This window comes from Ciconia boyciana, chromosome 2 (genome assembly GCF_034638445.1).
Source record: "Ciconia boyciana chromosome 2, ASM3463844v1, whole genome shotgun sequence".
Lineage (NCBI taxonomy): Eukaryota > Metazoa > Chordata > Aves > Ciconiiformes > Ciconiidae > Ciconia > Ciconia boyciana.
In genome coordinates this window covers 279927-306471 of record NC_132935.1, presented here as the reverse complement: position 1 = coordinate 306471, position 26545 = coordinate 279927, and the positions used below count along the sequence as shown (strand labels likewise).

Below are 26545 nucleotides of genomic sequence, written 5' to 3'. Positions count from 1 at the left end.
CTCTGTGATGTGCCTGTCCATGCTTCCACCAGGGTTTTGGGGCTCAGGAGAGCTCTGTCTGCTGGTCAGGATGAGTTCTCAGCTTTGATGGTGTTTTTTGAACAGGGGTTGGAAAGGAGACTGTTGTGGCTGGGACAGCGTGTGGCTCATCTTTGAGTAACAGTCTCTGCAGGGCTAGTGGAGGGCTGATTTCCCCAGCCACTGGGTAATAGGTAGGAATGACCTGATCCAGCTGCTGGGCTCTGATGGGTGTCTCGTCTGATGGAGAGCTCTGGTCTCTGCTCTAGGCCTGGAAGCGCTGGTGCACTCAGATCCTGTCTGCTCTCAGGTAAGCTTGCCATCGCTTGCACTGTCGGTCGTCCTGCTTCTCACTGGGCTGGGCACAGGTAACGTGCTCAGGGCTGCTTTGTGCTTCCCCAGCTTCCTGCACTCCTGTGAGCCTCCCATCATCCACGGCAACCTCACCAGCGACACCATCTTCATCCAGCACAATGGGCTGATAAAGATTGGTTCAGGTAGGAAGCTGCCACCCTCACAGGCCCGCAGCTCCAAGTGCTGATGAGAAGAGTCAGCAGGAGGAAGCCGCCTGCCGAGGGACGTGGTGGGGTCGTGCAGGGTGGTGTGCTGAGGGGGTTCCGGCTGGGCAGAAGAGGCGAGAGCTGCAGGGTCCCTCAGGGGATCACCTGTGCAAGGCTTGCAGTTACCTTCTCTTCTGTTTGTGTCCTCTGCTCCATGCCTTCTTACTTCTCCACTTCTGGATCGGCGCTGACTGGCAGTCTGGCACAGGGTGTTTGCAAATGGTGAGTGTCCCTCTGCCACCTCTCCCAGCACATCAGTCCTGTCCCTGGGTCGACCGTCCTCCCCTGCGGGCCCTGGGCGCCTCTCACCAGTGAGGCACCGCAGCACAGAGGAGCAGTCCTGGGCTCTGCAGGCAGGGGGACCTTTGTCCCTCAGGGAATTGCTGCTCCTGTCGTGGGACCAGAGGGGTCTCCTGGGGAAGCAAGTGCCCCACGGGTGGGCTGCATGGGCAGAAGCACACACAGAAATCCCGGCTACCTCGGAGCACCCGTCTGTGCTCACAGCTGTGGGGAAACAGCTTAGAAGAGCTGTGATGCAGAACGTTTCTCATTCCCCATGCAGCCCTCCCGGACGACCTGAGAAGCCCCATCAGGACTGAGAGGGAAGAGCTGCGCAACTTGCATTTCTTTCCCCCGGAGTACGGCCGTGAGTGCGGGGTCTCTCTGCCGGGCGGTGCCGGCAGCGTGGGTGCCCAGAGGGACGTGGTGAAGGGGGGGTCCTGTGCAAGGCGTGGGTGCACAGAATTATTCAGTGCATTCATAACTAAAGCTGTTGGCCATGAGTCACAGAAGGTCTTGTGATAGTGAATGATGTGTGATAACATTGTAGGTAACATGTAGTGCTGATTAGTGCAGAGCTATGCACGTGGGAAAACCAGCTGTGCCTACATGGGAATGGACTGTGTATTAGCAATTACTGGTTAGGAACAAGATCTCAGCATGACCACGGGTAGCTCTGAAAAGGTCAGCTTATGGCTCAGGAACGCTCAAAAGCATGTAAAATGTTACAACAATTAGGGAAAGAGGAGTAAAGAATCTTTATGCCGTGTCAAAACTCATGATGTGATCCCCATCTTGAATATTTTGGTGCAAATTTGAGGGGAATAAATGGGAAAGGTTTGTGCAGGGAACTGTGAGAAAATGTGTGCCGGGGTGGGGGAAGCAGGCGTGAGCCAAGGCGGAGGCAAAGGGAGGTCAGGCGTGGGCAGGGGTGAGGGCAGGGGTGTGTGGGCAGAGGCATCTGTAGGGATGAGGCAGGGTGCAGGGGGCTGTTCCCAGAGTGAGCGGGTGGTAGCCTGTACCTCTGGCCTGATGTGGTTCTGGCTTGGTTTTGCAGAAAAGGCTGATGGGACTGCTGTGGACATCTTCTCCTTTGGGATGTGTGCGCTGGAGGTATGGAGCAAGATGGCTGCAGCACCTGGGAACTTGCAGTGACCCCTGGTTACAGGGCAGGATTGTTCTTGTTGAGCCTGCTGGGGATCGTGGTGGCCTGGGGAGCTTCCCGAGGAGTCTCCTTGCCCTTTTCTAGACCTCACTGTGAGCTGTGGGGATCCCTTGCAGCGATGGAGACATCTCTGCTGGGTTCAGCAGAACATTTTCTGCTGTCATGGCCCACCCTACCCTGGGTGCAGCAACAGGCTTAGCTCACCTCTTCTATGCTCGGCTGGTGCCTCTTGGCTGTCTCTGCTGGTGCCTCCTCTTCCTCCTTGGGCTGCGACAGCCCTGGGAAGAGAGAGCAAGGACGGACCATGCTGCTCCAAGAGGATATGCACTGCCAAGCACAGCTTGCCCCAAGGGCAGACTGGGGCTGTTGGTGCTGTCTGCATTGTCCCCCGGTCTGCACGGTGCTCAGGGAGCAGCCTCCCACGTCTGCCCTGCCAGGAGCCTGTGAGCAGCGTGGAACGCTGTGGCAGGCAAGAAATGGGTCCCAAGGGCAGGGACGCGGTGGCCAGGGAGCACCGGGGAGCCCAGGAGATCTGGACCTTCTGGACAGAGTTGTGGCCAGAGCCTGAGACAGGCCTGGCCAGGCTGTGTGTCCTGGTGAGGAGCTTCACAGCTGCCACCCTGCCAGGGGATGTCCTTTTGGGAAGCCCTCAAGGACTAACCCAGGGCTTGGCTGCATGCAGACATGGCTGCACTCCTTCCCCAGATGGCAGTGCTGGAGATCCAGACTAACGGGGACACACGGGTCTCGGAGGAGGCAATAATGAGGGCACGACATTCTCTGGACGATCCCAACATGCGGGTGAGTGCAGCTGGCCGAGCCTCGAGGACAGAGCCACCGGCCTGTCGCCTGACCCACAGATGGGTCAGGCATCCCTCCTGGGGTGTAAATGTCCCCATAAGTGTCCTTCCCCTCAGCTGGTATCTGGAATGTCAGAGCCAGCCTGGCATTCCTGCGTGCTCCAGGTTACACCAGTGCTGGGAAAGGGGAACAGAGACAACGACCTACTGCAAACCTAAAGGGCAGCCAGATCTGCTGGGCTGAAGGACACGGGGATTTCCCCCCTCCTGGGCTGGTCGAGATGAGAGGCTGGTCCTCACCCCTGTTTGCCAGTCCTACCAGTAGTAAGGCTGAGTGTGAATTCCCAATAGGTGCACATGTGCACGCATGTGCACACGCTCCGTACAGACATGGCCAACTGCAAGCAGTTCAGCACAGAGAGGGGAGCCATGTTCGTGGGCACAGACAGCATGAACAGCCGGATCCTGCTTCTAAGTATCGATGCTCAGGGCAATCCCTTTCACAGGTCACTGTGGCATGTGGCCCCATCCCACAGGTCTCCCTGTTATCGATCAGACCCATGGTCTGTCTGGTATCTATGCCCCCTCCCCAAGGTTTCATCTCACTTACCAGCTAGTCCACCTTGACATTTGCTAGAGGACCACACACGCTCACAGGGAACAGAGAGCAAACTTAGACTATAAATACTTAGGAATAGAGTTTAATAAGAAGACAGGATAGACTGAGGTGATCAGATGCAGGGCTCAGCCAGACAAGTGTACTGACCAGCAGCGTGCTTACAGGGAGCTGACACCTTTTATCCCCCACCATTTTCCTCCCTGACTTATCTCAACTCCTCTCTTGCTCTACCTTTGGCCCATCTCCAAAACACCCCATAGTAAGTTTGTACACTCCCCAAATTCTATTGTTTGATCTCAGAATTCCCCCAGGCATCCCATAGTAAATCCTACCCCCTTGGATGCAATAGTCCCCTTGTTTGCATGGTGTCCCAGAGAGTGTTTCTTCTGTTGAGCCTTTAGCACCAGGGGCAAACAGTGTCACTGTTCACCTCTGATGGTCTTTGGGGCAGCTGATTCAGAGGGATTAGGTTGTGCGGGTACCCACCCTGCCATCTTCCTTCTGATCATTTTTTGGTCTTTGCATCTATTCTGAATAGCCCTAGCCAGAGACCTGTACAGAAGCTGCACAGAGCAGTTAAAGAGGACAGGCCCCAGACTGCAGCATGCAGAAGAGGCAGAGGATCTTGCTCTTCTGCCATCAATGAGCAGAAACGGGCAGATGCATCCCTCCCATCCTGCTGCTGTTAGGATTCCCTCCCGCTGGCTCAGTCTGCCCTTTCTCCAGTCCCACCACCATCTTTCCTGGTGGGTTGCTGCTCTCAGAGCTGATCCTGGCTGGCTGCTGGGATACACCCCTGCCTGTTCTTACAGCCTTTTGCTGGGCTTGCATTGCAGCCTCCTCCCTCGATGAGAGCAAGCAGGGAGCAGAGGTCCTGTGGCCAGGCTGTCGGCGGGTACCCAGCAGCATGCTGCCCGCCCAGAGCACTGCTGCCTCCCTCAGCTTGGGTGCTCTGTACGCTGCCTGCCCTGCCCTGGGGCTGCCCGCTGGCAGAAGCAGCAACTTAAATCTGCTTCCTGGGAAATGCAAGTGTGGGACGGAGCTGGGGCTGGCAGTGGTGGGGATGAAGTAGGGGAATGTCCTGCTTTGCCTCCAGTATTACGCCTTTTCTTTGACCCTCAGGAGTTCATTCTGTCGTGCTTGACGCTCAACCCAGACAAGCGACCAACAGCTAATAACCTGCTCTTCCACCGGGTGCTCTTTGAGGTCCATTCCCTTAAGCTGTTGGCAGCACACTGCTTCATCAACAACCAGTGTGAGTAACCATGAGACCACCCTGCCCCATTTGAGCTTGCATTGCTGCCCCAGCAGAGCTGAGGATGTGGAAGAGCCTGGGGACAAAGGCAGTGACTCAGACCTTCCCTGGGGTCTGTGCTGCGGAGTCCATGTTACAGAACCTCCCAGCCAACAGCCCCTTTCTGCCTTTGCCCTAGATCTGATGCCAGAGAATGTGGTGGAGGAGAAGATAAAGGAACTGGACCTGAACATGGTGATGGCAGAGATCCGGAGAGAGGGTCGGCCTGGAGCACAGTGGAGGTGAGGATTAGTGGGGGAGATTTCAGAGCAGCCATAGCCAAAGAGCCTAGGACTTGCATCCAGACTGGTGATCCTGGTGTCATGGCATAGTAGTCCTTCACACTGCTCTTCTCTCCTGCCTCCCCCAGTAATCTTCCTGTCCTGTTTCTCTCCCAGGTACTCAGAGGTCTCCTTCCTTGAACTCGACAAATTCTTAGAAGACGTCAGGTGGGTTGTGGGCATGTCCCCGGGATCCCTTCACTCACCTCATTCTTTGGGCCCGTGCTCCTGCTGAGAAGTTCTCTTCAGAACAGCACCTACATCTGAATTGCCTGTTCCCTGCCCCCTACTCACTCCTGAGTGCTGTTTGCAACGGTGGCAGCTGATCTGGGCCAGCCATGCCAGGGACCACGCTAAGCCTTTGAAAGCACAGACAATTGAGTTGCAGCACTCCTGGCACTGCTTCAGCTCCAGGAACAGAAATAGCCCTGAGGCCACACGTGAAGGTGGTGCTGGCTGACCTGTAATATGTCCACCCAGCTCTGGTCCCCAGTGTCTCTCTGCCCTCAGCTCCCTGGGCAGCATGGAGCCAGGGGCAGGGGACTGTGCTGCAGCACATTGGTACAGCAGTACTCGGTCATGTGTGATCCCCTCTGCCGGGGTGAGCAGACCTGGTCTGTAGTGCCAGGGTGAGGGGAGCTCTGTGGCCTGCCACCTCCTCACCATGCTGCCTGCCTGCCAGCTCTGCCCCTCCGCGGGTGCAGATCCCTGGTCTGGGCCATGGCCCTCCACAGCTGACCTTTGCCAGGGCTGTAAGAGGATAGGGCTCAGCTGTTTGTCCTCCCTCTGTGTCTGTACCAGGAATGGGATTTATCCCCTGATGAACTTCGCTGTTTCCAGACCCCACGCCCTCCCACGTGCACTCTCACAGCCCCAGGAGGACCCTCAGAAAGCCAAGACTCCCACCCCAGAGCCCTTTGATGTGGAGACCAGGAAGGTAAGGTCAGATCCAGGTGGGGACAGATTCTCCACTGGGAGTAGGTGCATGGTCTCCATTCCTGACACCCTACTGCAGGAACACCTCTTCCTTTAGCCATGCACTGAACTCCAGTGCAGGTGAGAGCTGTTCTCCTCGATGCATTGGCTGCCCCAGGACTGCGACAGTCCCTTTGTCTGAGCTAGTGAGGTCCATTTCACCTGAGACCTTCTGGAACAGCCCTGCTGCCTCCGATTCTTTGGCTCTGCCTTTCTTCCTCACACGTCCACAGGCAGCTCTGTGGCACGGTGTATTCTGTGCCTCGTTGCTGGGGTGCAGGTCTGAAATCCCATCATTGTTTGACACTGACACTGCAGTGGCATGCTGAGATGCCAGCTGAGATCAGGCTCTGTTCTGCCTGGCACTACACAGACGAGACTGCACACCCTGACACTGAAGTCATGGGCAGGAAGGTCATTGCAAGTGGGTTTATGGACCCCTGAGGGGAGCGGAAGGGGTACCAGGCAGGGAGGGCAGGGAAGAACCAACACAATGCGAGGGTGTTTGAGCAGAAGTGAAGCCTTCCAAAACCATGGTGTAATCCCTCGCTTAACAGAGCAGTTCAACGCTGCAGCGTAGCCCCCTCATGGGTATGGGCAGGCTGCCATTACATCCCCCAAAGCCTTCCCTTCTCCAAGCTGAACAAGCCCTGTTCCCTCAGCCTCTTCTCAGAGGGCAAGCACTCCAGCCCAGGATCATTTTGATGGCCTTCCATTGCTCCAGTTTATCAATGTCCTTCTTGTTTTGGGGGCCCAAAATTAGATGCAGTAACTGGATGTAACAAGTGCTGAGTAGAGAGGAATAATTATTTCCCTCAGTATCCTGGCTGTGCCCCAGGATGCTGTTGGCCTTCCTTGCTGCCAAGGCACGTTGCAGCTCATGTCCCGCCTGCTGCCCACCATGACCCCAGAGTCTTTCCGGCAGAGCCAGTAAGCCTTTCCTGCCAGCCAGGCAGTCCCAGCCCGTGTCCTTGCCAGGGATTATTCCTTCCAGGGGCAGGAGTTGGTATTTGTCCTTTGCTGACATGCATATGGGGAGGCAAGGTTGTTGGCCACCATCATCAGGGCATAGCTCAGGGCATGGCACTTCTTACAACGGCTTCTGTCTCCTGAACTGCCGGCCATCGTTGAGAGCAGTCAGAGGAACTCATTGGTCTGTATGCATCTCTCTCTCTTAAACACGCGTTTTTGTACCAGGTATTTCCCTGTAATGACACTTCTAGTCATTCATCATTAATCACCTATGGCACTATCATTGTGTAACTGTGGATGATATGAATGCAATTTCATACTTGCATTGAATTAATACTAAAAATGCTCTGTAGGGCTAAACCTAATTCTTATTCCTGCCAGATCCCATGAAATGCCTCCCTTCAAAAAGTACATCCACAGTGTTTCTTCACATCTGTCTGAGAATCAGCTTTCAGTGCACTTAACTTATGCTTTATTCATACTGCTCGGTGCTTATTTTTAGTGAGAGTGCCATGGCGATCAATCAGATGCGTTAGAGAAATGTAAATGTAAACCTACGCAGTTATGTCTTTTCCCCTCTTTGCATTTCTTATATGCTGCTTTTTCACCTAGTGCCCCAAGGTAAGTTCTGTAAGTGCATTGTCTGTCTGACCAATGTGTGCAACCAACTAGTTTTTACCCAATTTGACAAAGGACTAGTAATCTCAGAGGCACCGAGTTTCTACAGATTTTGCAAAAACTTGCAGCTGGACAAACCTGCAAGTCCCAAATGGGTGTGGCTACAGTGCAGACTCTTTGTCTATTCTGGGAGGCACCAGAATACAGATGCTGGATGGATCCAAGGAAATTTTTTTCATGGTGAGGATGGTTGAACAGTGGACCAGGGGCTAAGAGAGGTTATGGGATCTCCTTGGAGGTTTTCAAAACCCAACTGGGTAGAGCTCTAAACAGCCTGGTCTGAATTCATTGTTTGTCTTGTTTTGAGCAGGGGCTTGGACTAGAGACCTCCTGATGTCCCTTCCCACCTAAACGATACTTTGATCATAGGCATCGGGTAGGGAGAGGTGGGGAGCAGGTGGCAATGATGCACTCAAACGTCATCAGCCTTCTCTTTGATGATGTCTGCAAGATGCTGTGCAGTTCAGTGTAATTCAGTATATAAAGGAGCACATGGCCAGACAGTGTGTAAGGAAGGAGCACCCACCTTGGGCATACAGTCACACTGGTCAGCTCTTCCTGGAGAAATGGATGGCCTGGAGATGATGAAGGTCAGAGGACAGCGAGTTTTGTGACTGAGAGAGCTAAATGCCCCAGGGATGTTTGTCATAGGGAGGAGCTGTAGTAGAGGGGTGCTGGGTCAGAGGAAGGAACAAGCACGTAACACCTCTGAGCATAAGCTTGAAATCGAGGAATATAAATGAAACCCTGTCAAACTCTGCGTAGAACAGGGATGTTGATTCCTCAGTGGGTTTCCTGTCTTTTGGGCTGACCACTTGCATGCTCTCTCTGGCTTTCCTTTGCCTAGACAACATGACTTCTGGTGTGAACCATTTTCATGGGAACTTGAAGCTGACATATTGAAGCTTGAAGCTGACCCAGTTCCTCCATAGGAACTTGAAGCTGACATATTAATAAAATGCCATATTTATCTAACACATTTGAATGTTCTGCGATGCAGTGTGGGGTTTCCAGAAGAAAATCCATGCCATTTTAATAATATTCAAGATTTCAGTTTTGCTGTTTTGTCTAATTTAAGGATTGGTCATCCCATAAGGACATGAACAAGTACAATATTAAAATGTAACCCAAGAGTGTGGGCAGAGCTTTAGGGGGAAGCCTACCCCTAGCAAATGGAGCAGAAGAATTCATCCTGGTTGTGAAGTTTACCCAGAACTGCACCTTGCGCAGGGCTTCCTTACCCACCTCTCAATCCGCTGACGATGGCCATGGTTCATAGCTGGACACTGGACTAAATTAACCCTCGGCTGCTCCACCCGGTCAATTCCTAGAAATGTGGAAGAAGTGGAAGGTCAGGCTGGCAGTTGGAATTAAGGGGTTTAAGTAGGACTTTGAGAGTCATGCTTGGAGAGCAGAAGTAAAGCAGGCCTGGGGGAGCCAGAGGGACTGTGTCCAAGCTGATGTTGATTTTGGCCTCTTCTAGGTGGTGCAAATGCAATGTAACATGGAGCTGAATGAAGACAAGACCCAGTGGCATGTAAGTATTCAGCTCCTATTCTACAAGAGGCACTGGGGCAAGACCTGCTCTCTCTACCCATCTCTGGCATCTGACTGGGACAAAGTTTGGTCTCAGTTTGCTGCCGTACCTAAAGGACTAACTCTTGTCCCATAATAAAAGAAGCCCGAAGAAGAATTAAGCCATCAGCCCGCTCTGGCTGCAGGACAGGAAGACCTTGATATCTTTGTCTGCACATCTTTTAACTCTACTTCTCTCTAGTTTAACAGTTGCAGGTTAGCTGTAACTGTTGAGAGAACATTCCTCGAAGACACTCAAACTACCCTGCCAAAGACATGCAGCATCTCGGCAGTTACCAGTATCCTCCCTGCTCACCACTGCCAGCAGTTTCTAGTGCTGATGGAAGAATCAGCACCTTTCTCTCTTATGGAGAAACTGGTGTTTGTAAAGAGCACTCTCTTCTTTCTGCAGCTTACTCTTCTGCTGATCCTGGAGGACAAATTGCATCGACAGTTGAGCTACGACTTGCTGCCCAGTAGGTTTACTTGCAAGTAAATTTTTGTGCGTGAATGCAGAAGTATTGCCTGGTGGCCCTGGTCAGGTTTAGGCTCAGATTGTATTAGACATAGATTGTGTTTATAGCCAGCTTTTCTTTCCTTCTTGTACTGGGAGAGCAGACTAAACCCTAATATCCATGTGGTACCAGTTCTTGTCCACTCTGACCCTGAGGTTATAGCCTCTGGGATGTGGTAGTAACCTGCACACTAAAGTGAATCTTGGGAGTCCACTGAGTGGCCATCAAGAACATGCATTTCACCCTGGGACATGTGGTGTGCAAGTCTTGGGGTAACACTAGTGAATTCTTCCCTTATGCCCAACACTGGTGCAGTCTCCACAAAGGAGACTCTCTTTCAAAGGAGAAGGTGGACTCTCCTCTGAGGAAGCCCCATGGCTCTGGGGCTTCTCCTCAGAGTAGGTCCAGCACAGCAGGCTCCTTCCTAAAACATGCAGGAGCCTTCTGGAGGCCATGCAGGTGGAGCCCCTTCACTGCTTTATAGCCAAAACTAAAGCATAAGGCTTGGAAATTAATGCTTGGGAGTTGCTGCTTCACCAGCTCCTTGTGTTTTTCTGCCTACAGGTAGTGGCCTGCCTGCTTTTCATGCTGAGCCAAAACAAGCAAAAAAATCTCAAAGTGCCACACTGCCAAGACTATTGTGCTATTGTGTGATTTGGGACTGGAGCTCATTCCTGCCCAGTACCGTGTTCAACTCCTATTCACTGCCCACCTCTGTGCTCTGTTTGCCCCAGGATTACTTAGCAATTACTTAGCCAACCAAAAGTATACAGCACGTGCCCCTAGAGCATAATGAAGCGTAATGCAGGTGTGCTGCGGAGTGGGATATGGGCACTGGTAGAGGAGGAACTAAGAGATGGATGAACTCTCATGTTCTCATTGTTCCTTGTCTCTGCAGCTGATAACTCCAAGGACTTGGCCACAGAGCTGGTGCATTATGGATTCATCCATGAGGTAAGCCTCCTGCCACTCCTTCTCATCTCAGTTGTGCATGCACTGGGCTACCAACTGCAGTCCCCAACTTCGTGTGACACCTCATGCCTCAGAGGAGTAAGACCTCCTCCATTAGCAGCCAGAGGGCAGTCACAGAGGCCAGCGTGCAGCGCTGTGCTGTACGCACTCCCCTTGCAGTGAGTGACAACGCATCCTTTTTTTATTGTTTTTTTTTTTTCCCTCCATACTTTGCTCATGCCTAACTCCAGATTGCTGTTTTGAGAGGACAGTCGTATTGTGATAGCAGGGTTAATTGCATCAACCTCGTAGTGATTCTGAATGTGAGTACCAGGGGAGCGCCAAGGGAAGGAAGTTGAGGCCACTTCCCATCTCCCAGAGGAATTGCCCCGATAGCTGGTGTTGCTTGGACAGCTGCTTTTAACTCACTTTGCAGATTTCTGCCTGCCAGAAGAGATGGCCTACCCCAGCACTGGACTTCCAGGCTCTCCCTTAAGTGTTTGCAGATAGTCCCAAGAAATAATTCAGAGCAGCCCAGTCATTTAGACTACTCAGCAGCATAGCCTCCAGGAAAGACAGCATGGAGAAAATTAAAAATATATTTATTTTTATTTTGTACAAGTTAGGAATTCTGGGGCTGTAGGCAAAGTTTTGGAGAATTCCTCATTCTGGATGCTGACATTAGACAAGGAAGGGGTCAGCTTCACTGAGTAAAAAATTTATGTGAGTACACCTGGAAAAAAGTATACTTTGACTTTCTTCCTTTCTTCATCTGAGCATGGTGACTGTGCAGCTTGGCACTGACACACTGGAGTGCTTTCTCCTGTGCTCTGGAAAATACATGGCATTTGGGGCAACCTAGTACTGTAGAATATACCTCACACAGGTCCGTGTTCCATGGATTGTAAATTACCTTTCTCTTTCTTTCTCCAAGGAGATAACCTCCTTTTAACATATCTTCCCCTCTCTAACATCTTTTCTACTCCACAGGTACTGACTACCTTTTCTCTCAGATGGCATAACTGATTCATACCATGTTAAACTCTGAGCAAATGTCCTGAGCCTGTATTTAGCTTGGAAGTATGCTGCTTCTTTCTGACCTGAAGGACTTGTGTACCCAAGTACCCATCTGGTTTTCCAACCATAGTGGTTGGTCTAACAAAAGATACCACCTATGCCGTACAAATCTTGTCTTCAAAATACAAGTTTTTTCTTAAAAGAAAAGCAGTAATTTAGCAGCAGTAGCGACAAAGGGGTGCCTCTAAGCAACAAGAAAACAACTGATTCTGCATTTTTCACTTGAATGAGAATTTTGAGTTTGTTTGTGGCAATTCCAGAATCCCTCTATGATACAAGGTGGGGGTGTTTTGCATCCTTTACATATCATTGTGTATTTCAGTAATTTATTTCTTAAGGAATAAACATTCTAATTATGTTAGAAACCACCTACTCCTGAATGTGTCAGAAAAGAGATTTCTGTACAAAATAGTTGCCAGACCAACAAAAAGTGACATTAATTTTTATTTTTGTTGCAGTGAGGATATTATAAAACAGATGGCCATAGAAAATAATTTTAGATCCAGTGGTCAGTTAGTTGAAATTCAACTAAACAAAAGAAGCCGGACCTGTTTTGTTCCTTCAGGTTGGAAGCTCCAAAGAACTGTCTGCTCTTTTGCCTTTACATTGCGCCTGACACAAAAAGGTTCCATTCTTGACTGGTCATTTGGCATTATTCAGTGAATATGATAATTATTAGTAGTATGTTCCAGATGTGCTTGCGAGATGTTCTCTTCCCATATCAAAAATCAGATGTGAAATCGGTAGCTTGGGATAGAATCATGTAAGGGAGGAGATGTCCAAGGTAGCCAAGCCAAGTTGATCTGTTGGCATGTTTTTCCTTTTATTTTAGGACGACTGTGAAAAGCTGGCTAACTTCCTGGAAAATGCCTTCCACAAATACCGGTCTCCTCCCTTGTGAGTCACCTCACGGCAGTCTGGGACAGAGTGGTCCCCCTGTACCACAGGGGATGGGAAGTGTGCCAGACTAGAAGAAACTGCGGGGCTTCTGACCGAACTTCCTCCAGGAGGACTGACTGGGCACTCGCTCCTGACTGAACCTTTGCAGTCCATGAGAGGTGTATGCCTGGGCTGTGGTGTGAAAAGACAACAAGTGGAGGAGTAATCAGCAAACACGAGAAATTACATGTGCATCAAAATAAGTCAGGACCAAGAAGGAGTACATGTTCTGGTTCCCACTTCCCAGGCAGCAAGCCAAAGGGAGTTGTGAGGCATGGGGGAGTGGGGTAGCACCCCCTACAGCCCCTTCCTGATGGTGATTGTGAAGATGCAAAGCTGCTGCAAGAATCCCCCTGATAAATTTCCCTCCGGGACTGATAAGCTTTTTTCACTGCAGGTCCCAAAGCTATTTTTTTCCTCTTTGCCAGCTGGCAATACTTGCAGAATGGAAAGCTCTGGCGCAGTTTCCTATCTGCCACATTCCATTCTTTATACCCAGTTTCTCTCATTTTGTTAAGGTTTCCCCAACACAGATGAACCACTGTGATGCCTTGTAATTAGAATTGCACATCTTGGTGTAAGCTGAAGAGAGGACTTTGTGAGTTGGACTTGATATGGCATGAGAAGAAATTCCAGAAATCCAAACCCACCAGCTGGATCCAAACGTGGATCAGCAGAAACCTCACTGGTGCTGAACAGAACCCTTGTCATTCCCCAGTTTGTCTTACGGCCTTCTAAAATCTCACAGCATCTTAAGGGGAAAAACCCTGATGTCTCTTCTTTTCTTGTTTCTCCTGTGGTGTTTGGAACTTCAGTCATTAGCCTGGAGAAAGGGGCAATCAGCGCACGTCAGGTTCAGTTGGTGAAAAGTGCAAATAGGAATTATTTGCGTTGCAAAAGCCATGCAGTCCTGCTCCATGCTGTTCACATCGTGCCGTGTGGAACCAGCTATATCATGCTGTGCTGTGCTGGTGTTCTGCGCTGTGCCAGGTCCTCCATGTGGTACTGCCTGCATTACGCTGCCCACGCTTTGCGGTGTTGCACCAATTGTATCACGCCGGGCTGGGTTTGCCATGCTGAGCTGCCAACTTGTGCTGTATTTCCCAGTTGTGCTATGCTGTGCTGACTTTACAAACTGACAAATCAATAAAGCCACTGAAAGTAGCTTATCTCATCAGAGCACTCCACTCAGCAAACCACTCAATAATTTCTTAGTCACTCCTACAGTTAAACTAAGAAGATGTGAAATAGCTCCCCTGAGTTCAACAGGCTTATCCACAAAGTCAGGCAAATTGGGTAGAGAAGGAATTCAGTGGAGAAACATCATACAGCTACTTGATTCAGAAATCACTCTTTCTCCAGAACAAGCTTGCACTTGCCTCTGCAAACTGAGAAATTCCTTCATATACCAACTGCTTCATTTCCCTGATGAGCTAGTTAACTCTTCTTTAACACATTTCACCCGACTGAATTCTCTGCTTGATTTAAGATTGTCACAGCTCAGTTTGACCACTGGATTTCCCTGCTACTGGCTGTGCTGCATGCAGCAGTGATGAGTTCATTAACCAGCTACTGCAGGGCGTTTCCAATATACGACAGGCTGCTCTCACAGAATCACAGAACAGTTGAGGTTGGACAGGACCACTCGAGATCTCAAGTGGTCCCTTCCAGCCTCTGCCATCATCTAGTCCAACCCCCCTGCTCAAGCAGGGTCAGCTAAAGCAGGTTGCCCAGAACCATGTCCAGTCAGGTTTGAGTATCTCCACAGATGGGGTCTCTCTGGGCACAACCTGTTCCTGTGTTCTACCACTCTCACAGAAAAAACCCCCCATGTTTTCCTGTGTTCAAATGGAATTTCCTATTTTTCAATTTGTGCCCATTGCCTCTTGTACTGTCACTGGGCGCCACTGAGGAGAGCCTGGCTCCATCTTCTTTACCCTCTCATCAGATATTGATGAGATCCCCCTGAGCCTTCTCTTCTCCAGGCTGAACAGCCCCAGCTCTCTCAGCCTCTCCTACGACAGATGCTCCAATCCCTTCAGCATCTTGGTGGCCCTTCACTAGACTCGCTCCAGTAAGTCCATGTCTTTCTTGTCCTGGGGAGCCCAGCACTGGATCCAGCACTCCAAATGTGGCCTCACCAGGGCTGAGCAGAGGAAGGATCAGTCCCCTCAACCGGCTGGCAAGGTTTTGCCTGGTGCAGCCCAGGATACCGTTGACCTTCTTTGCCATGAGGGCGCATTGCTGGCTCACAGTCAGCTTGGTGTCCGGCAGGACGCTTATCCTTCTTCGCAAAATTGGCACCAGCACAAGAATGGAAATCCTGCCCTCACATTTGCAAGTCAGACAGGACTCTCTGGAGTCCTGTCATACAGGAAAGGGGATGTGTCCTCAGACACTGATAGCCAAGTCTGATCAGCTAATTAGGATTGTAATTCCTGCCCATATATTATAGTTGTGGTATGCACACCTTTTAGTGGAGTATCTAGTCTTACTTTGAAGATTGCATAATGTAGGAGTCCACTATGTCTCAATGATAAAGTTTTCCAGTGGTTAACTGTTGTCACTTAAAGTTAGGCCAGAAATAAGGCACACTGGTTTATGTTCCGATTCAGATCCTAGATGAAAAGAACTTTTGCAATGCAAGACTTTCTCATCATAATGGTAACTAGATGTTAAGTCATCTTTTAACTGCTTTTGATAAGCTTTATTGGCCTAAACTTTCTAAGTCTTTTATAAGACAGGTTTTCAGAATGTGTAAACTTCTTGTAGATTTTCCTTAGTCTTGCATCTCTTCTGTAGTGGGGCCCAGAGGCCACAACACTCTCATGCCAGTTTAACTAAATGCAAGGTGTAACAGCACCTATCTCTGTCCTTTACTAACGGCATTATCTCTTTAAAGCAGAACCGCCACCTTGGGAAGTGATGTCTTTTTGGGGCCCTTCCTATTTCAGAGTAGCACTTCCATCCCCTGTGACAGAGATCACCTGTGCCAGGCTGTTTGACCTTGCCTTTGCATTTGTTTGGATGCAAGAGATTGGACCCACCTGAAAATAGAGTAAAAGGGACAGGCTGGGGACAAATTCAGATACCAGAGCAACATTTCACTTCAGCAGTTCTCAGCAGATGGGTCCTGGATCTGCTCTCCAATTGCATATTCAGCAACTACTGACCTCCCACAAGAGGTAATCGGGGCTCTTAACTCTGGATGCCCCCGTAGGGACCAAGGACCACCCTGTGACAGCCAGGGCACCCTGTTTTTAGCGCCTCTAGCACCTTACAGCACAGCCTTTGCCCGCAGGAAGGGTCAGTTTTGCAACAGCTTCTGGACTCCCCCCGAGGCCCGCGGCGCCCGAGAGGATTCTGGCCACGGCAGCAACAGCGCTGCAGGCCCCGACATCCCAGCCCCGCACTTGCTGCCGACGGGGGGGACGACCACGCCGTACAGGCCTGTACAACCCCGGCCCGGCCCCGCGACCCCCCGGGGCTCACGCCACTGGGGCAGACGGGCCCACAGGGCACTGAAGGCCGCAGCCAGTGAACCGCGCTAAGGTTCTCCGCCTTCCCGCAAGCCCCTGGGCCCCGCTCCGCGGCCGCCCGGCCCCATTCCGGCGCGGCGCCGGCAGCAGGGGGCCGAGGCTCCCGCCAGCCTGACCGCCCCGCCCCAGCCACGTGACTCTCCGGAGTTCTCGCGAGACCTTCCCCGCCGCCGCGGGAGCTCTCGCGAGAGTTTCCTGTTTCGCGCGCACCACAGAGCTCTCGCGAGAGTCCCCTGCCGACTGCCGACGGGGTGGACAAGATGGCGGCTACAACGACGATCTCCCTGGTGAGCAGGGCGGCTGCCGCCTTCCCGCGGGCGAGCTGGGGCGGCGGGCTCAGGCCGATCCGCTCTGCGCGGTGTCGGCCGGGCCGGAGGTGGGGGGCCGGCTCGCCTCGGCCGTGGGGCGTCGTGTGCCTTTGGCCCCCCTGGGCCTGCCTGCGGCCCCGCTGGTGGGGCGGGCTGGCGGCGCGGGGCCGTGCGGCAGGCTGGGGTCCTGTCGCGCCTGGCCGCCGGCTTGGGCCTCTGCTCCGCTGGGCGCGGGCGGGGGCTGAGGCGGCTGCCGCGGGGTGACTGCGGGCCCTCCGTCGTCCGCGGGCGGCCTTTCCGCCTGTGCCGGCTCGTTCCCGGCGCCCGCGGGTAACGGGCGTCGCGGCTTTCCGCCCTCGGCGGCCGTGTCGTTGAAGGTCGCGCTGGTGCAGCAGATGGAGCTTCTGCCTCGCCTTAGCGGTGGCTTCCCTGCCGGGAAGGCGCCCCATTTCCCCGCCGCGCCGCCGGCTGCGCTGTCCTGGGCGGCCGCCCCGCCGGAGCGACTGGCTGAAGCGGGCTGGAGCCGGGGGGTCCCGGCGACGGGTCTGGGCGAGCGGTGCGGGGCTCCTTGGGGCGGCCGCTGGGGCTTAACCGTCACAGGTAGTGTGCTTTGCAGGTGCCGTCGGTATCTAGCACGTGCTTTGTGCCAGCACTGGTGCTGAGGAAATAGGTTTTCACCGTGCTAGGATACGCGCACGTTACTTTCTTTGGGCTTGTTGGCTGGTTTCAAAAATTCACTTGTTTAAAAAGATCTAGCTAAGCGCTAGGGCTTTTTTAAAAAGTATTTAGTAGAGACTTTTCTCTCCCAGAGCCTCGTAGCCTGAGGTTAAAATGTGAGCTGCCGGTCATCTTTCCTGACAAAACGGGTTAGGTGCCCTGTGGGTCGTGGTTATTTTTATATTTCCTATTGCTTCTTTTATACATTCATGAAAGGATCCCAACACTATTGATTTTTATAAGAGTTCTTTGTGTTTTCGGGAACGTTCTTGAGAGCTTTCCTGAATGGACTGCTAATGTTATAAGAAAGCAGAACACTACTCTCATTTCAGAGGCTTGTTTGTTTTCTTTGTGAGTTAGTGTTAAATAGAAGAAATCGAAGAAATCACTGGGGCGCTATTCAGCTTTCCTTGGACCAGTCCTTTTGGTTTTGGCTAACTGTGGAATTGTGTAAAATGGAAATACGAAACCTCTTGGGTGTCAAGCCTCCGGGGAAGGTAGCCTGTAGTGTAATTGTGGGTGCTGGGAAACTACAAGGGGGGTGGCCAGGCTCATGAGCATCTGATCATATTTGGAGGGAGCACATGGAATACTGTGTTGGATAGAGCATTGGTGTGACACAGCAGGATATTTCTTAATATGTTTGTGTTTTCTGCCTCTCTCCCACCATTGTTTTCATAGGAAATACTGGATTTATCTCATTAATAGATCTAATTCTAAAACTGCTCTGTTTTTCTTTTAAGGGTCTACTTTTGAACCCTGAAGGAGTTGTCTTTCACGGTGTTCCTCTTTTGAATTCACAAATACTGACGCTCATAATCAGGAGCAAATACGAATAACTCTCACTTTGTGTCCCACCTCATCTTTGCTTGATTAGGACTTCATTAGGTTAGGAAGTTGGCCAGGTTAACACTGGGAATAAGTGTTCAAGTCTTGAGCACGTGAGGTTAAATATAATTCCAAAGATGATCGAAACCAAAGGAATACTATATTGCTTAGGATGTGTGAGGACATCAGATTTCATTTTTCCTCAAAGATAAGGTAGTGTCTGCTTCTGCCAGTTCGTTTGCTGTCACTGTATCGTTTGGTATATACATATTTTAAACTGACAATGCATACATTTCAAAACCAAAATAATTAGCTAACTTTATAACAACCAGCCACTGCACAATTTTGCTGAACGGGAGTGAAATGATGCGGTGGCTAGTCAAACAGAAGACTGTCAGAGTTGCAAGTCTGTTTCTAGTAGATTATCAGGGCCTTACAATATAAACAGAAAAATAAAAACCTTGCTTCAGAGTTTCTATTTATCTATGTATATTAGCTATTATAAACAAATTAAATCAACACTGTAAAATAAACTATTGCGTCACTTTTCTATAAATCTGCATTTTGGCTTGAGTATTAAGAGCTGAGAAGAGTACAGTAAGTGTAAGGAGTTTGATTATTTTTGTTTGTTTGACTTCAAATACCAGGCATTCAAGCTTAAACCTGTTAGCTTACACTGTCATGTTAAAATGGACATTCACATTCAGAGAGTTATACTCCTGTTACAGATAAAGCATTGCATTGAGTCCAAGCGAGACTTGATGAACCTGTGATTATTCTTTGGGCTAGGAGCAAGAGTCATACAGGCCCCAGGAACTTAAAATTTCGTTTCAGAGCTGGTGTTGCTGTAGTGGGTGGATGTATTGGCAGGAGCAAGAAGGTAGTGATGGCCTGTAGATGAGCACGAGAAATTGGCAGCAGCAGTCCTGTGACTGAAGGAAGCATGCAAGTACTGTGACAGATATGGGAGGTGAGGAACAAGATGCATGTTTTGAATACACTGATGTTATCCAGCAGTGTTTGGCTCCAGAAGAATTCAGAATAGCTGATGTAAATCATGTTTCTGTTGGTACGTCTGTCACTTCCAGCATGTTTTGACAAGAGGCAGTAGATATCAGGAGCGAAGAAAATTAAAAGGATTAGTTAGATGAAAGGTTGTGTTAGTATACAAGCCATGAGATGGAAGGAAGTAGCTTCTTTTATTTCATTTGCTCCCAGACTAGGCGGTATCTCAGTGTTTAAATGACATAGTGTAAGAGACAGCCTTCCAGGAACAAGAATTCCAGCTTGACTGAGTATTGCATGCTTTTATTCCGTATGGGCTTTTGTAGTATGACTAGAAGATGTTTATTTTAAACTTCAGGGCTGTTAAACATCTTAAATAGAGCATACATTCTTGCCCGCTTCACACAATGAGTTAAAATACTTTTTTTTTTTTTTTCAAGTAGGATCTTCCATAAACTGCGTGTTCTTTATGTGAGTTTCATTCTCATCTTGCTGGAAATAAGGTGAATCTGACCATCCAGTATCATGTGTTAATTCACCAGCATTTTTGCCACTCTGTTTTACCTTGCTGCACTTGAAAAACTGACACATGGTCTTAGTGTTAATGGTCCTTAAAATGAAGTCTCAATTCAAATGTCCCCACAAGCACCTTTTGCATGATCCCTGGCTTCTTTCTTTTCAAGTTCAACATGAGTGCCTTTCTCTGTTTTAAATCTCCTTTCCATGCTGGAAAGAAAATTGGCTGCTCTATGATGTGACCAGGAAACTGGCTTAAAGAAAGTCCAGTGCTTCTGCAGTCTTATCAGAACAGCTGCAACATTTACTTTGTTCTGGGAGAATTTAAATCGTGAAGGCTGGCTAGAAAAGCTTGAGAATGAAGAACAAAGTAACCTCAATTAAGAGGAACCCAGTTCTGGAATTTGGTAGACTTAGATTTTGCTTTCAGCTAACTTTCTGAAAGTAGATTTGCAGTACAGGCTCTGCTGTTGTACTAGAAACAGTTAAATGGGAAAAATAATTAAAATAGAAAGCAGAGGGCTTTTGTTTGTCAAAAGGAGTGCATCTTGTAAGGAGACTGAGTTGGGTCTTATGAATTATAAGTCAGTGTTCCAAAATGTTTGATGCTTTTCAAGTGTAGCGTATGCTTATCAGATGTCATAAATCTACGTTAGATTGAGCCCATCAGTAAACTTTTATTGAATACATCTTGTACGAAAGCCATGCAGTTTGATTAGAATAAAAGATGGGAATCATCACTTCTTTACCTAGCCTGTTCTTTTTCTAGTCCTCCTGCTACTGAGAAAGTGTCCCTATTTCTCGTTTGAATTTTAGGTAGAATTAGGCTTTATTCTGAAGTAGTTTTGCAACTATAATTTTAGTTGCTGCCAAATGTTATTAGTTACAATAACAGGTCTGTACTACCGTGTTTTTTTACCCAGAATATTACTGTTGTGGCACAGTGCATTGCTGTCCTGGATTAGCTCCACTGGCTGCATATTTTCTTCCATCTGCATATTTTTTTCTCAACACTTGCTTTTGAGTCCGTTATCCCCACACTGTTGCCATAGGCCGTGCCCCTCAGCTTGCAGTAGAGGCAGATTTCCTGTATGGCAAGATCTCTTCCTCCTGATGTCAGAGCTGTAACAATTTTTTTCCTCTGCATGTGTGCCCAGTGAGTCAGCCTGAGCAGTATATGTGCATGTAAGATGGTGTGCAATGCCCAGTACCTCCCGTCCCCTTCCCAAGTATTCCTTAAAACCTGGACAACCTCAGGTGCACCTGATGCAGTGCTCAGTGGTTTGGTTTACTTAAAAGGATAGGAGGAAGAGAAACAAGTTGCTGAGCTATTTCATGATACTGGCTCCCTAACTGGACCTACAGCTACCTCGCATGAAAAATCTACGGGATGTGCTGCTTCCTGTTGGTATCTCGTGCCCCCAGCATCCCAGTAATCATCAGCCACGTGTGTATTTGTGGAAAGTGCCAGGCCATACAGAGGTAGGGCCAAGAACGTGGAGAGGCACTCTCAGCAACCTTCTTTTTTTTTTTTTTCCCCAGCACGGTCCTTAAGTGGCACTTAAACTGTGATCATGATGATGAAGTTTACCTTTTGGGGACACGGACAAATTCAGTAATTCCAAGGGGTCTTTTTCTTCATTTCTTTTTGTGGGGTATTTTTTTGTTTTTAATTTACAGCCATTCACTCATGACTGCCCAGTTGTCAGTGGGAGTATGTGGGTTAATGCACAGAGCAAAGGAAGTACCCTCCTGTATCCCTGTGAGGGATGTAGTTAAAGAAAGGACTGCCATATACTACTCCTGGTGCAAACTTTTATCTTCCCAACAAATAAGTATTTTATCTGCTTCTCATCAGTAACTGTGGGAATCAGTTAAAATGGTATTGTACTTCTAGGACAAACCTAGCAGAAGTTTAATTGAGTTGCTGAGGGAATCTTTAAGAAAAGATAGAGCATGTCTGGCAAAAGGTTTGACTGGGGGAGAGTTGAACTTCAGCTTTTTTCCCTTGTCCTAACATTACTGAAATTACCTCACCCTTGCATTGTTAGATTGTTCTTGCTGCTGCCTTTGGTATAAGGAACGTGTAGTCTGCAGGCATCGCAAGTAATTTATTGAAACATCTGCAGGATTGCTTTCTATAGTAAGTCCACTGTGGTGAGAGTGATCAGAATCACTGCAGGGCAATCCTGCACAGCTGTTTCCTGTACTTAACATTTTGCAGATTAACAAATCTGCAGTTTACTAATTGCATGTGAATTTGGAGGTTGTTTTGAAGAACATCGACAATGCATATGTGCGTTGTTCAGCAGGAAGACAATTAGCAGCAGCAAGCAGCTACAACAAAGATGTTAGTAGCAATAGGTCCTCATCAAATACTTTTAACTGTAAAAGTTAAACTAACCATTCTTAATTTTGACTGTAAAGTCTTGTGTTACCGGAAGTAGTTGTGTATCTGCATTTGAGATCTAAAATTCCACTATAGTATTTATGGGATAAATTTTCTTAGCCTGGGATAGGTAATTAAGTTCCCCATGAAGCTTATGAGAACCAGTACAAGTTACTTCAAGGCTGCATATATTTGTTCTTTTTCTTTTGACCTGAAGTAGTTCTTAAATATCTTTTGCATGTTTGAAATAGTCCGTAGTTTCTGTACTACTGCCACAAGCAAGATATGCTTGTAACGTGCAGTGGACTATTTATGTATGCTGCTTATGGTGACAGAGTGGACAACGATACAAAATTCTTATAAAAGTATAGTTAATTATTACTGTAGTTCCAATGACATTTCTCAATAACTTGATTGGTACCTTTTAGTATTAGAAATGGAATCACCTGTTAACTGATTAAATTGTTAATGCCTTGCTAAAGAAACTTATATTTTTAAACCAATTAAATAGTCTGAGACATTTGGTGTCACTGCTTTTGATATCAGTGCTGTGAAAGTGTTGTTGCATGTCACAGCTTGAGGCACTGGTCCTTGATATACTTCCATTGTAAATGCTTCTCTAGTGCATGGCAGTCTCCTCACCCTCAGTGATGGTACTTCAGAATGATGTGCAATGCTTCTCGTTTTAGTACTTACGTGATTTCTTGGTCTTGTGAACTTTTTTGCGTTACTTCTGTGTTTTTTCCTACACTCTTTCCAGAGTCTTGACATTCCTTAAAAGATATACACTAAAAATGGATACAGTACGTCTCTATTTGTCTCACCAGTCCCATTTATAAGGATAAAAACACTACAGTATTACCTCTGTGCATTCAGTAATATTATTAGCCCTTTTTGCCATCACATAATATACTCATGTGTGATTGCATGCCTGTCTTTCTTTTTGCATTCTTAAAATCCCAGCCGAGTTAGATGATTTGTCCTTTCTCGCAGGAGGGATGCATGTTCTCTGTTGGTGACTTCAGTGACAGTAAGTTTTATCAACCAAAATTAAATTCACTTAGATGTTTTGTGTAGTTCTGGAGCACTGAGATAACCGCAGGATTCTCTTTTAACTGATTTGGGGAAAGAGATCTGTTTGCTGAATGTGTTTGTATTTTAACGAGGCTAAGATGAAATTACTGTGAATACTCCTTATCGGGATGGTTAATTTTTAAACAGAGCTGAGAATTAATTATAGGGGGAAATTGTCTATGTGTGAAGTGCCTGCTGGCTCAGCTTGGTGCTACAGACGGCTGGAGCTTTCACTTGGAGGGTGAGCAGGAGAGGGTAGCAGCCTGCAGTCAGTTTGCCTGAAGACTTTCTTGCATTGCATGTTCAGGCCTCCTCCTTGCCCTCGCTCCTGGGGGGTTCTGCCCTCACTTGTGATGGGTTCTGGACCAGCTGTTTGTGAGGCTTCACCTTAGCACCATTTATGAGGTTCTCATCCTAAAAGGATTAATTGTGGAAATGGTTACTGGATACTTCTTTAATAGGCTTTTTGCATATAGCATCACAGGTACTGTGGCAATCCTGAGCGTTATTTAAACAACCTAGTTCCCTCAGCCTCTCCTTACAGGGCAAGTGCTTCAGCTCCTCCAGAGTCTTGGTGGCCCTTTGCTGGACTTGCTCCAGTTGATCTATATTTTGTCTTGGGGGCTCCAAAAGCGATGTGGTATCTAGGTGTGGTCTGAGGAGTGCTGAGTGGAGGGGGGATCGCTACTGCCTCTATCTGTGAGCTCTGTTCCTGTCGATGCAGCCTAGAGTGCTGCTGTGAGTGCACTCTGGCAGCAAGGAAGGTTGGCTCACGTTTAGCCTGCTGACCACTGGGACCCCTAGTTCCTTCTCCACAGAGCTACTCCTTGGCCTGGACCATTGCAGGGGGTTAGTCCATCCCAGGTGCAGGATGTAGCATTTGTCCTCCTTGGATTTCATTAGCTTTTTTTGGCAGTAAACTTTTTATACATATGATGTAAGCTGTCTTGGGAATCTCAATGGAATCATGTTTAACATTAGCAAAAGTCATTTTGGAGCCTGACAGTGTCAAATAAGAGCAAGAGAGCCGTCTTCTGCTAAGAGCAAGTGGTGGAGAGAACTTGTAGTTTAGAGGAACCCAGCATGGGCATTGAGATTATATGCAAGCTCTCTCACTGCGTTTACCGAGTTGTCTATAGCTGCATTAAATGGAGAAGGGTTAGCTGAAGGATTTGTCAGTAAGAAGGCGATGTGATGGTCAAGGAAAGTCGTGATCCCTTTTTGGAGGGAGGAATATGTTTTCTTGTCTTTCCTATTTGTAATCAAGAGAAAGAGGATCATGTGCATCTTGATTTATTTTAGCACTGTATTTGTAGCTTGTCAGGAACAGTGATTTTCTTCCTTTGAGAGTTGAAAATTGAGGTGCAGGTGACTTCTGGGCTCCATGACAGATAAGTGATAATGCAGAGCATACTGCATATAAAGGTAACATCTAGAAGATTTTTTTATTTCTCAGTGCTGATCCAGTGGGGAGGAGTCCTATCAAATGTGGTGAAAAGGCATCACAAGGAATTATTTCAAGGGTACATAGATCACTTGTGTGCATGTATTTAAGACTTTTCATGTTTTCAGATGTTGAGTTTGCATAGAATTTGGTGCTCTGGAAGAACTACGTTATGCTACTGGACAATATTAGTGAAATTTGTCATAGAATCTCCTTGTTCATTTAAATAGAAGAGATGTTACTGGCCAAATATGCAGTCATGTAAACAGTTTACACAGAATCACAGAATCGTATAGGTTGGAAAAGACCTTTAAGATCATCGAGTCCAACCGTAAACTTAACACTACCAAGCCCACCACTAAACCATGTCCCTAAGCACCTCATCCAAACGTCTTTTAAATACTTCCAGGGATGGTGACTCAACCACTTCCCTGGGCAGCCTGTTCCAGTGCTTGATAACCCTTTCGGTGAAGTAAAATTTCCTAATATCCAGTCATGAGATGCTAGAAAAATGACACATTTTGAAATGTTTTAATCCCTGCCCATTCTCTGTAGAACACATCTGGTAGGATGGTGGAAAAAACTTGGACATGCCCCATGCTCTAGATTTTGGCAGTACATTAGTTGCACATGCTAACAGTAACAGAAGAAATAACTCACTAGCACTGCTGTTCCCATTTGGGGAAAAAAAGTATTCCCTAGGGGGTGGAAAGGAGTAGTTGCTAAAGAAATTCATGAGTAGTAAAAGGTCATTGTGCACAGAAAGGCTTGCAAAGTTACAGAGTTTACAGCTGAATCCACGAAGATTTAGATAGTAAATAGGGGCAAAATACTTAAATGTATTTATGTACATGAAGAAGGACCTCTTCTGAAAAATGACGTATTGTGCAAGTAAAAACATTGCCTCTGAGCAGCTGTTCAGGTGATGCTTCTTCCAGCTTCACAACTGGTGTGGGGTGTTGTAGCATGAAAATATTCAGGTGGATACAGGTTCCCAAGCACTGATGCAGGTGGTAGAGAAAGGATTAAACTGAGTATACTGGCCAGGTACTTCACCAGTCCTTTTTCCACCTCTGTTTTATTTACTCTTTGTGTTGTTTGCTTGTTATGGTTCCTAAAATAAACAAGATTCTGTGTTTTTCTTTCTCTTGTGTGTGTTTATACTTCAGAGAAATTCTCAGCCATGTAATAAATTTCCAACGAATGTGCCTGAACTCTTGGAGTTCAAACCACCTTAAAGGGCCAAGCAACGCTCAGAAGCAATGTTCATAGCAACAGGTATACAGTTTCTATTTATTTCTCTTTTTTAAAAGAAGCTCCTGTTCTCCTGCTTCTGTTGTCAACTTCTCTCCTGTTTTTCTTGTTCCCTCTTAACTGTTACAGTGCATTTAAACAAGGCAGTTTTCAGGGTGGCTGGCCTTAGTGTAAAGCACCAACTGCTTTTCAACAGTTAACTGCTACATTACTGCCTAGCAGACTCAAATTAATGGTGCTGAGCCTTTTCTCGGTAGTGGTATTACCCTGAGATGCCAGGAAAGAGAGAAGCAATAGTCTCTGTTCTCTGTGAATGGTGATAGAGACTGGGATTATTTTACAGAATCTGTTGCGTTTCAAATAGACTGGAGTAACAGAGGGTGGTAGCCTTCCTTGAAGAAACTCTCGGTGTTAAAGGGTACATGATGATAAATTTTTGTTACAGCTGTAGCATTCATCAGCAAAGGCCTGTATCTTTGGTTTCTTTCCAGAGGGATGTGTGGTGGCAAAGAGCTTGGAACCAGTAGTGCCTGGGTCAGGCTTCTTGGATACTCTTTGTCACTTCTAGATCACTTCATCATCCTTAGTTTTGGTTTTACCCTCCATGCTGGAGATTGGATGTTATCAACCATTTTTCAGAAGCTATGCCATATAATGAGCTCAAACATCTAAATTACATTAAATGTAGATACGTAATAGTCTTTAAAGAATCATAACAAATTCTAATCAGTGGAGTAGCTTTTTTTATTGTGAATGGTTAAATTTGATAGCCC

The 26545-nt window shown here is 47.9% G+C and overlaps 2 protein-coding genes across 5 annotated transcripts in view; both read left to right on the top strand.

The window, feature by feature from the left end:
• The window catches only part of NRBP2 (nuclear receptor binding protein 2), a 31965-nt gene extending 18079 nt beyond the window's left edge, over positions 1 to 13886 (top strand). The window contains exons 5-18 of one of the 2 annotated variants that reach the window (XM_072851679.1): positions 288 to 328; positions 421 to 515; positions 777 to 800; positions 1141 to 1224; positions 1915 to 1970; positions 2728 to 2823; positions 4564 to 4696; positions 4875 to 4977; positions 5134 to 5184; positions 5818 to 5953; positions 9125 to 9178; positions 9629 to 9692; positions 10630 to 10685; positions 12592 to 13886. In XM_072851679.1, the coding sequence (XP_072707780.1) occupies positions 288 to 328; positions 421 to 515; positions 777 to 800; positions 1141 to 1224; positions 1915 to 1970; positions 2728 to 2823; positions 4564 to 4696; positions 4875 to 4977; positions 5134 to 5184; positions 5818 to 5953; positions 9125 to 9178; positions 9629 to 9692; positions 10630 to 10685; positions 12592 to 12660 (1062 nt within the window). In that variant the 3' untranslated portion in view covers positions 12661 to 13886. Of the gene's footprint in view, positions 1 to 287; positions 329 to 420; positions 516 to 776; positions 801 to 1140; positions 1225 to 1914; positions 1971 to 2727; positions 2824 to 4563; positions 4697 to 4874; positions 4978 to 5133; positions 5185 to 5817; positions 5954 to 9124; positions 9179 to 9628; positions 9693 to 10629; positions 10686 to 11672; positions 12034 to 12591 lie in introns of those variants that run through there. The other variant, XM_072851680.1, reaches the window with a different exon arrangement.
• Positions 13887 to 16420: 2534 nt separating this feature from the next.
• The window catches only part of PUF60 (poly(U) binding splicing factor 60), a 33430-nt gene continuing 23305 nt past the window's right edge, over positions 16421 to 26545 (top strand). For 2 of the 3 annotated variants that reach the window (XM_072851675.1, XM_072851678.1), the window contains exon 1: positions 16421 to 16524. In XM_072851675.1, coding sequence (XP_072707776.1) covers positions 16498 to 16524 — 27 coding nt within the window. In that variant the 5' untranslated portion in view covers positions 16421 to 16497. Of the gene's footprint in view, positions 16525 to 25702; positions 25797 to 26545 lie in introns of those variants that run through there. The other variant, XM_072851677.1, reaches the window with a different exon arrangement.